The sequence below is a fragment of the Micromys minutus genome, assembly GCF_963924665.1.
Source record: "Micromys minutus genome assembly, chromosome: 4".
Lineage (NCBI taxonomy): Eukaryota > Metazoa > Chordata > Mammalia > Rodentia > Muridae > Micromys > Micromys minutus.
This window is the reverse complement of record NC_137973.1, coordinates 28,196,150-28,207,357: the sequence shown is the minus strand read 5'-3', so window position 1 is coordinate 28,207,357 and position 11,208 is coordinate 28,196,150. Positions and strand designations below refer to the sequence as shown.

The 11,208-nt window shown below is 39.9% G+C and overlaps 2 protein-coding genes across 2 annotated transcripts; both read left to right on the top strand.

The window, feature by feature from the left end:
• Nucleotides 1-5,120: 5,120 nt before the first annotated feature.
• LOC308420205 (uncharacterized protein) lies at nucleotides 5,121-5,504 on the top strand (the record flags this gene model as incomplete). The annotated part of the gene is made up of 1 exon (XM_080916113.1): nucleotides 5,121-5,504. The coding sequence occupies one exon, from the start codon at nucleotides 5,121-5,123 to the stop codon at nucleotides 5,502-5,504; it is 384 nt and encodes a 127-aa protein (XP_080772239.1).
• A 5,034-nt stretch (nucleotides 5,505-10,538) lies between these two features.
• Nucleotides 10,539-10,922, top strand: LOC308420204 (late cornified envelope protein 2A-like; the record flags this gene model as incomplete). Its single annotated transcript, XM_080916112.1, has 1 exon — nucleotides 10,539-10,922. The coding sequence occupies one exon, from the start codon at nucleotides 10,539-10,541 to the stop codon at nucleotides 10,920-10,922; it is 384 nt and encodes a 127-aa protein (XP_080772238.1).
• Between the last annotated feature and the right edge of the window lie 286 nt (nucleotides 10,923-11,208).

Here is an 11,208-nt window from a genome sequence, read left to right as displayed (position 1 = left end):
TTAAAAAATAGTATCCAGGAATTTGAGTGGTATCAAGGTGGGAGGTATAAGAGAAAAGTTAGAGAGAAAAAGAAAGGATAAATGATAAAAAATTTTTGTTTTGAAAGATAGAGAATGAATTATGAGTTGCCTATTGAAATTAATCAATAGAATCAACATGAAACCACCATTTATGCTTGGTATTTCTTACATAAAAGTTTTCATTTGGAAAGGGATAAAATTAATTATATCTTTCATTTTGATAGCTAGTAGAAAAGAGAAAGATTATGTTTTCTATCCAGAGTATTCTTTAACCATGTTGCCTATGAAAACAGGATTGAGTGAGTTAAAATAAATAAATTTTATGTTCTTAGTAATAGTTCTGGAGAAAAATAAATGTTGAGGGATAATGTTTAGAATGATTTTCAACAATTGAACATTCCACTGTATGTTTTAAACTTTTTTCCTAGAGCTAGGCATCACATGCTTGTTTGTGTGCCCATTGATTACTTGTGGATTTCTGTAATGATCTCTGTCTGTTGGAGAGATAATCAACTTTAATCATCCTTAAGTCTTATTTTTCATGAACTTGGATAATTTACTCAGATGTTCTATGACTTGGCTAAAGTAACTGATATGCCTAAATTTTATATCTTTGACCAAAGTTTTTCTTCCCTTTAGTTAAATTTTTAGAGAGAAGAGCATGGCTGATATCCAGTATTGCCTCTCCTATTTACTATTCTTTTGGTTTAAGATACAAAGCCTTATATAATGATTGTGTAAAATGTTTATAAAACTTAAAAAAGTAACTAATGCATTAAATAATGTTATGAGATAACAAGGAAGACAACACTATTCATCATGACTTGGTAATGGTAATAGTTCAACAGATTTCTCTTATATTTGATTGAAGAGGAAATATTACCCCAGAAGAGAGAACCAAGTCAAAGTGAGCCTCAAGAAAATCAAAGGTTGTCAGAGCCACCTTGACCTTACACCTAACCCATCTGAGCTCACAGTCAAGGATTAAATTCCAGTTTTCCTGAAGTAAGCATCATACTTACACATCATTTAAGTCAACCGAAGACTTGGGTGTTGTCCTGAACACAGGTAGAGCTGTGGACCAGTTGGCATCTTATCCACCCATCATCCCAAAGCTAGAAGTTGACATCAGCTGAGCTGCCATTGCAGAAACTTGGAATGAGTTTCTGACCTCTTCCTGTTACTAAACCTTTTGGGTAACCTTACCAGCAGAACAAATGTCACAGATAGTGAGACAGTGGCAGATATTCAGGTGATGTGGCCACTATGCCTCACCCTGGCAGTCTCAAAGTGCAGGTTCCTATGAGGTGACTCGTGTCATTAGAGTACCTATTAGTATATAGAAATATCACTGATAATGTTAGAACATTAAAAGTCTTAAAATGGACAATGTACACATCACCCTGGGTTGAATTAACAAAGATAAACAGAAAATGAAGTCAAATGATTTACTGTAGGCTTATGCAAATAACATGGCACATGAAAAGAAAAAAATCAAAGGAACTGTGATAAGTAGATATGGCAGGGCAAAGTATTCAGCATGTGTTGTAGGATAAAATATTTTATATCAAGTGTAAAATGTAATGGAATTAGCTAAAATTATTCATTAGAAAAGGTAGAAATGTTTAATAGACAGCCTAAGTAAAAGACTGAACTTGATAGTACTTTGGATTTTTACTTTAGCGTGTAGGGAGTCATGAACAAACCAAAACAATTAATTAATATAATATATTTAAGAAAAAAGGAGAGTCTTTTCTTACATCTGATATTAGAAAATAATTCAGAAAAATCACATAGCCTAGTGCAAACATGCGGACAAGGAGTGTTAGCACCTATAAATAGTACAGGCTCTGAGAAAAATTGAGTAGTAATGATATGTGAATAAACAGGTAGCTAGCTAGTTCAAGGGTAGATAGATTGGTTCATATATGGCTGATATATGCATAGTAGATAAATGATAGGTATCAAGTAAGTTATAGATAGACAAAAAGATATTTTTTGTTGTGATCTTAGTCTTTAATGGCTGAAACTAAAAAATAAAGTACAATAAATTATAGATAACAGATAAAAATTACATGATATATAGAAATGTGTGAGATAGATGGTATGTAATAAAGAGATGGCAGATATATACATTATAGGTAAATAGACATGATAGACAACAGATAATGGATAAAAAGACAGATGGAATCGTAATAAATTGCAGTAAGTACCCATCTATAGAGAGGTGGATGTCATCTCTCTCACATTTTCTTGGTGTGAATTGTTACCACATGACTCGAACATTATTCCCAATGTCTTACTCATTATAGAGCTTAAGGCAGTTAGCAGAAGAGCCCTTGCTTCTCCCCTGACTCTTTGTGATCTTGATTTGCGATCTTCCTGGATATGCTCAGTTTGTAGAGACTATCACCATGTAACAGTCTATAATTATCTTGTTCTAAATTAAACCTCACTTATTTCCAGTGAAATTTTCAAAATGGGCACATCCAACACCCCCATCAATATGCAAACCATAGAACAGTAGACATTTGTGAGAACCAGGGTAATGAAGGCCTTAAAACACAGCAGTCAGATTGGCCAAGATCCAAAAATCAGATGACAGCAGATGCTGGCGAGGCTGTGGAGAAAGAGGAACACTTCTCCACTGTTGGTGGGGATGCAAGCTAATACAACCACTCTGGAAATCTGTCTGGCGATACCTCAGAAAATTGGATATAGTACTACCTGAAGACCCAGCTATTCCACTTCTGGGCATATACCCCAGAGACACTTTAACACACAACAAAGATATATGCACCACAATGTTCATAGCGGCTCTATTTATAATAGCCAGAAGCTGGAAGAAACCCAGATGTCCTTCAGAAGATGAATGGATACAAAAATTGTGGTACATATACACAATGGAATACTACTCAGCCACCAGAAACAATGACTTAACCAAATTCTTAAGAAAATGGCTGCATCTAGAGAATATCATCCTGAGTGAGATAACCCAGTCACAAAAGAACAGACATAATATGCAGTCACTGATAGTGGGATGCTAACCCCAGAGGCTTGCACTCCCCCAGAAACAACTCACAGACTGTATGAAGTCCAAGAAATAAAGAAAACATATATATATATATATTTACAAAACAAGAAGACTTTGACTATTTCCATGTTGCGTTTTGTTTTGCATGTACTTTATGCTTATTGTAACTATTAGGTTTTCAATGCATACTGTCAAGCCCTTGAAAAAAATCAAGTACTGACTAAAAAATATATTCACATGGTTTTATGTAAAAATTATTTTAATGTCTGAAAAAACAGTACTGACAAAAATGTATAATTTTAAGCAAAAAAATGTTTAAAATCTTTACATTTATCTTTGTTTTGTAAAATAAAGTCGTTTAAAAAAAAAAACACAGCTCAAACACATCCCATGAATTAATAAGCATTCTTTCCCTTGAAATCCCCTGATCCTGTCTGGGAGAAATGCTTCTCTTCTTAACCATTTTGACTCACATGAAAGAATATGCATAAATTATTTCACAGAATTTTGTCCTTTGAACGTATTTCTTATTTGTAGACATCAGATATCCTTCTCTTCATCTCATATGAACCTGGGAAGAATAAATCAACAAGCAGTGAGATCAATTTTCTCTAGAAAATAATGAAATTTTAAAATTATTCTTACATTACATTAACTTTATAAAATATGGGGTTTCTATGTGAAATTTTATGCATGCATATAACATATTTTGACTATATAAACCGATATCAGTTAACTTTTTTAAAAAGAACCAACTTTTCCCTTTCTATTCAGCAGACTAAACATATATTGTATGCTAAGAGTTTTCAATAATCTCTAGTTTTTAGAAAAATGATTTATTTTCTACTACCTTTTCAAATATATTTCTGACTTTCACTACACACACAATTAATTGTCTTCCATATTTTCAAGTTATGCTTAAAAAGGAAAAATGTACAGGTTTCATATAGGTTTCAAAACCTCAAATCCTCCCTTTGTTGTCTCCAATTTCTTGACCAGGGTTTTGCCTGGGTAGATGTCTAACTGTGTTATGGAGCTACACAGATAGAGAGGGTGTAAAAAGCTATGCAAGCAGCCATGCTTGAACACTGTAGTTTTTGGAAGTCTATCTAGATTAAACTTGATTAAAAGACTATCAGGACTGAAGGGTACACTAGAAATTGAAATCAAGAGAGATAGACTAATGATTGAGCAGTCAATAAGGCACATGTCTTTCAGATGTGTAAAGTTAAGGATGCCAGGAATCCACTTCCTCCTCACCTCATGCCTAAACCATAGTCCGTGATTGAATATCTTTGAGTCCATGGAGGATGTCTGGTGAGGAACATCTGGTCATCAACAGTCACAGGACCACATGGGTGTCAGGAGTCAGGGTCATGGAAGCCCAGACATTTTTTGATGGGTTGGGCAGAGGGTAGGATCAGAATAAAAAGGCTGAGGGGAAGAGCACCTCCATCCAGTCCTCCTGAGGTACCAGCAGATCTTTGCTGCCTGTCATCTTGGTAAGTGTCCTTTGGAAAAAAGAGCATGGACTGTACCAGAGGAAACCTGAGCCATCTGGAGGGGAGGTTGTCTAGAACCTTCAGAGTCTAGAGGCCATTCTTACAGAGACCATAGTGTGGGCCAAAATGATGGGTATAGAAAAGAACATTCTTCCATTCATAGGAGGCATGAGCAGTCAGGATCCATTTGAATTAGAGCTCTGCACAGGATAAGCTTTCCTTCAATTGAGTGAGTGGGTCTCTCAAAAGCACAGAAAACTGTGCATACTCAGTTGATGCACTTTGAAACACGGGTCTGGCCCAGAATTCAAAAGAAGAGTTGGAGACAGAATGGGGTACAAGGTTCTCTTTGCAGTGAAATCCATTTTACCTGTCTTGTGTAGGTTTCTGAAGTTTCCAAGAAATAATAATAACTATGTAAAACGATGAACATATTACAACAGAAACTACTAGAGAGAGTATGTCTATAATTATTACAGATAAAAAATGGGCAAGGTAGCCCCAGAGTCCTAGCTCTGACTTGCATGTGATTCTTCCACAGCTCCAGAGCACTCAACAGCGAGATGTCCTGCCAGCAGAGCCAGCAGCAGTGCCAGCCTCCTCCCAAGTGCCCTCCCAAATGCCAGACCCCAAAGTGTCCTCCAAAATGCCCCCCTAAATGTCCTCCCAAGTGCCCCCCCGTGTCTTCCTGCTGTGGCTCCAGCTCTGGTGGCTGCTGTGGCTCCAGCTCTGGTGGCTGCTGCAGCTCTGGGGGTGGAGGCTGCTGCCTGAGCCACCACAGACCCCGCAGATCTCTTCGTCGCCATCGCCAGAGCTCTGGATGCTGCAGCAGTGGTGGCAGCAGTGGCTGCTGTGGCAGCAGTGGTGGCAGCAGTGGCTGCTGTGGCAGCAGTGGTGGCAGCAGTGGCTGCTGTGGCAGTAGCCAGCAGTCTGGGGGCTGCTGCTGACCTGGGCCCTTGGACTTCAGACAAGCTATGGAGAAGGAAGCCAAATAAAGAAGTGTTGTGTCTCTACTCCTCCTTTCTCTTGTGCTCTATGTTCTGGACTCCTGCTCGTCCTCTTCAAACTTGTGACTTCCTTCTCAAATGACAAGGTTGCAATAATAAAGTCTCCCTCTTCATCCATGACTAAACTTGCATTTATTTTTGACAACACTATACTTCCAAGTTAGTGTTATTAGCAAGCAAGTGGAATTACAGCCTACATCAGTAATATGGGCCACCAGATTCCCAAGCAGTGGGAGCACAATGAGAAGTATACAAAAGCTCAAGTGGATCTGTTTTGCTTTGTTTGCAACCGGAAAGGTGCAGCTAAAGTTGTATAGACCAAGTTCTAAAACGTGGAAGGTGCGTGCAACAAAGGAGATGACAAGGCAGATGGTGGGAAGAATCTCACCACTGTTTTCTACCTGCAGTTTTGAAACAGCTTTTCCTCCTTTTACCTCACAAAAGGAGGCAGGTGAGGATCATCCAGTCAACACTTATGGGACCCATTTCTAGGTCAGTTGTGTGCTCACATAACCAGGCCCATTGTCACAGGATGAAGGGAGATAGCAAGGACAGGATAAAAGGGTTTAAGACTAGAGAATATCTACTCACCTCCTCTGGTGCTCTTTGCTTTTCCCTGTGGTCCTGGTTGGTGATTACTCTAGAGAACTGCATGAGCTTGCAGACCATGAGTATCTGGACATGGCCTCAGCATAGAAGTGGAATACAAAATGAAGAGATGCCGAGAAAATCTGCTAAAGATCAATGAATCTTAGAGCAGCTATGTTTTGAAAGTGCTGATGGTCATGTCTCCACCCATAAAGTCCTGACATGCTCAATTTCTTGATTAGTGCTCTTGGACCTCTAATAATGCCTATAATCTAAAATGTGTTTCACTTCCTTTTCTGACCGGAAGCCAGTATTGTGACCACTTATACATACAGCGACCAAAAGCACATTTGGCCAAATAGTTACAGAGATATGTGACTCTGACCCTTTTCAGTGTCCCTTAGGTGGTCAGGAATGGTACCTGGACATCTATCTGTACTAGAAGCACTAAGGATGACTCAGGATATACAAGATGAAATTAGTGGTGCCATGGAGAGAGATGGAAAAGACTAGTGACCCGAGGAAAAACAGCACTGGGCTTGGGATCACTAAACATGATAAGTTGGGATAAACCTCACCAGTGGCCAATCAGTCCAAAGCCTCAAATTGTGCATAATTATAACTGGGGATAAACAGTTCATGTGATAACCCTTTGTACTCCTTATTCTTATGTATGTAGATGTGTGTTATGCCATGTCTCATGCACACATTTCCAAAGTACATTACTTGAATATATTGGGAAGGACCTCCCAACAGAAGTGTAATTTATTCCTTACTGACGGTTTTTAAAGTATATATTGACTAATACATGGTGCACTTGCTCTTATTGGCTTCCTCTGTGTGGAAAAATACTCATCAATTTATAAAGTCGTACTGAGAATCCAATGAGACAATCTAAATGGTTTGTCAAACAGTTTCAGAGATAATCTCCTGTATGGCTTATCCTGAAGATGCTTATAACATGTAGAGAAATGTTTGTATAAAGACAATGGATCAGGAATGAGTGACCTCTGTGGTATTTCTACTTTGCTTAAGCTCCACCAATATGTGCTTACTACATAACAGAAAGCGTCTGAGCCGTACATCAGACACCTCACCTCCTGATGCAACTGACCCACCTTTACTGTGTCTTAGTCTAAATTACCCCATTCTCCTCTCAGATGGACAGTCATTATATGGGACAGGTCTGCACGTGACAACTGTTGTCTGAATCACTAAAGCAAACTCTGGGTGATGCAGCCAGGTATAGGAACCTCCAGCTGCCGTGACTCAGCATCCAGAAGTTCGGAGGATTTTGCAGGATGTACTTTACTTCTTCATTCACTGGAGGCTGCTGAAGTGTCTGAGTCATACCTGAGAACTTAATCTCTGGGTGTGGCGTCACACATTTTGGGGATTAGAAAAAAAAATATTTCTTTCAAAACCATTAAAAAGCCGCATTCACCTTGCCGAAGTTCTGTATCCCCCAAAACAACTCTGTCCTACATTCCTGAATGCAGTTAGGTGATGTGGACTCCACATCAATGTGCCCCAGTGCCTATTAGATAATTTATTTTTCCTGCTTGAATTGCCATTGCCTAGTTTCTATCTCTCAAGCTGCTGGCTAGTAATGTCTCAGCCGGGAGAAGATCAAGACAAATAGTAAAAGTGCAAATTATGGTTTCTATGCATCTGACTTTTCCCACTAATTCTGTGCTTTGCCTTTAAATCAAAGCACTGACTCTGAGTTCAAAGCTAGCATAGTGTACAGAGTGAGTTCTAGGTCATCTAAGACGACAAAGAGAAATCCTGTTTCAAAACAAGACAAGTAATATACTATAATATAATAAATAAACTTATCAAGGCACTTCAGGAATTCTGAGACATTTATGTCTGTCACTTGATTCTCAGACCTTGTCAGGAAGTGGTCATTGTCATCTCTTTCTTCATACTCTCCTCATACCTTTAGACCCTGAATTCTGTTCCTTTACCTAGTATTTCTCCAACTAGTCAATTTTCATGCTGAATTTATAAATACACACACACACACACACACACACACATTCAAACATGAGCAAAAATTCACACAAAAGGTGAAATTATGTGAGAAAACCCTGCGAATTAAGGTCATAGTCTACCATGACATGATAACTCTTCTGCAGTGGGCACACAATGGATGACTCCCTTTACCAGCAGGCTTTTCCCGTCTCTGACCTTCTCTGAGGAGTCGACCCCCATGTCCTCTACCTGGGGAAGGTCAAGTGGTCTTTGACAGACCTAGAAATTCAACTTTCTCCTTTGTAGGATAAGGAGCCACCCAGCAAGGACCTGATATTCCTGGGATTCCTTTCTATGCAAATGGGCTGATGAAATTAATAGACATTTCTCAGAAATTAAAATAAAAATGTCTTCCAAATATTTGAAAACATTCAGATTTGATAGCCACAGAAGAAACACAAATCCAATCCATACTACACTGTGGTTCTATATTACCTCACAGTTGATACAAGTAATTGTGAAAAATAAACCTATTATGTCTACTTATATACTATGGACATTTACTCAAAGAATAGCAAATCAACATATCACAGATACTTCATATTACTGTCATGTATCTTTACTATAGAAAAAAATATATAACAAATTTTCATATATAACAATAGAGGAATGAATTAAGAAAATATGGCGTACATCAGGGATTTTCCAAGGAAGTCAGTTATTTTCAGGAAAATAGTAATAACATGGTAATTATATCAGGTGAATTAAGGCAGTTGCAGAAAGAATAATATGTATATTCTCTCATGTTTCCATTGCTCAATTTGATACAGACACATAAAGGTGTATATGTACATATGACATGAAATTCAAAGAGAAACTGTCTATAGAAACTATATATGGAACTAATGACAGGGGTAAGGGTGCGACAAAGAGAAGAATCTACTGTCAACATAAAGTATATATAATGGGCAGGATGGAGGAAAATAGACACAAAACCAGTTTTCTACCTTAAACCTAAACCTTGGAATGTGGATCATTTAAAAAAGAGCATCATAGTGGCCAGATGAGCAACGAGACACACTTATGGATCCTTCAGCTATGTAAGATTAAAGTTGACAGGAATGCACTTCCTCATCTCATGTCTACATCACAGTCCAAACCGGATGCCGCATCCATGAGCTCCACAGAGGAAGGCTGATGAGGAATACCTATCTGTTTATCACTAATCAGAGGATCACGTGGATGTAGGCAGGGCCTCTCATGCCCAGCCACTGTCTCACAGAGCCCTGGATCAGAATAAAAGGGCTGAGGAACAGAGCACCTTCATTCACTCACCTTCGGAGGTGTCTGCAGATCTTGTGTACCGGTAATCTTGGTAAGTGTCCATTGGGATTTGGAAAATGTCTTATTCTAGAGGGAAGTTAAGAGGAAAGGTGGCAAATTGAAATGAGCTTGGTAAAGCCAGGGAGCTCAGCCATGCTAGCAGAATAGAGAAAACTGGGGGATGCAGGTGGGAGGATGAAAGCTGGGTAGGAGTGGTGGAGTCAATGAGACAGTAAAACTAGTAGAAGTGTTGGGTTCCTCTGACTTCTGAATCCATAGTGTATATTCAAGTGGAGGGAGTGCTCAGGGTGGGGACCTGAAATACAGAGAGCTGTGGACATGGTAAGCTTCAGAGGGGGAGCTCCCTCTTGATACTTCTCCCTGGGACAGCCTGGAAAACAAAACCAACAGGGAGGACAGGGCACCAAGGGATCTTTGGGCTTGGAGAACACCACGAGGTGCTCAGAATTTTTAAGACACTGAGCACAAGAATTACCATATTAGACACCAGTCAAGATGGGGTGTTAACATGAGTTCAGACTGGGCTGAAATGAGAAACCAGGCTTAATTCATGGCTTCAAGAATAGATAAGTCTTTTATTGATCTGTGTTCCACAGATCAATAATCTTTATTTTCTTCTCTGGTGTCACCATTAGTTTGGGAAGCTTCAAGAATTCATGGAACTCTCCTAAGAATCACCATATGTCACACAATAGCAGTAGATCAAGCACAGTGGCACTGTAAAAGATATCATTCAGAGAAATTAAGTGAAGGAGGAAATTATTCTGAATATGCCTCCAGACGATGAAATCTTTCAACTTAGGGGTTCTTGGAGGGGAATGTATTTTTTAAAAGAATAAGAAGCTCCCTTGCCCTGTCAGAGTTTGCAAGAAAATTTGTCTCTGCGGGCCAGTACTGCAGAAAGCTTTGGGGTTTGTTAGAAATACTATGAATCGTGGACTTTCTATGGAATATGGACTTCCTGTGACTATCAGTGTTATTTGGAGGTGGTTAGGATGGCCCCAGGATACTGATCCTAACTGGCATTGTGATTCTCCCACAGCCCCAAAGCACTCACCATCCAAGATGTCTTGCCAGCAGAACCAGCAGCAGTGCCAGCCCCCTCCCAAGTGTCCCCCCAAGTGCCAGACCCCAAAGTGCCCTCCAAAATGTCCCCCTAAATGTCCTCCCAAGTGCCCCCCTGTGTCTTCCTGCTGCGGCTCCAGCTCTGGTGGCTGCTGTGGCTCCAGCTCTGGTGGCTGCTGCAGCTCTGGGGGTGGAGGCTGCTGCCTGAGCCACCACAGATCCCGCAGATCTCTTCATCGCCATCGCCAGAGCTCTGGATGCTGCAGCAGTGGTGGCAGCAGTGGCTGCTGTGGCAGCAGTGGTGGCAGCAGTGGTTGCTGTGGCAGCAGTGGTGGCAGCAGTGGCTGCTGTGGCAGTAGCCAGCAGTCTGGGGGCTGCTGCTAACCTGAGCAAGTAACAATTAAGACAAGCCAATCAGGAGGAAGCCATGTTCAGTGGACCTTCCCTGACCTGTTCTTCACTCCTAATGCCCTCTGTGTCCTGGGCTCTAACATGCTGTAATCTTGTGAGATGTTTTGAATGTCCCCTTTGGAAGAGTTTGTCTTCTCAAGAACTAAATAAAAAGTGCTTCCCTAACAATCTTCTCTGGACTCTTGATCATTTGCCTACCAACATCTTACAGATCAGCTTTGCCAATCAAGGCTTGTATCAAAGATGACTAAGAAGTCTG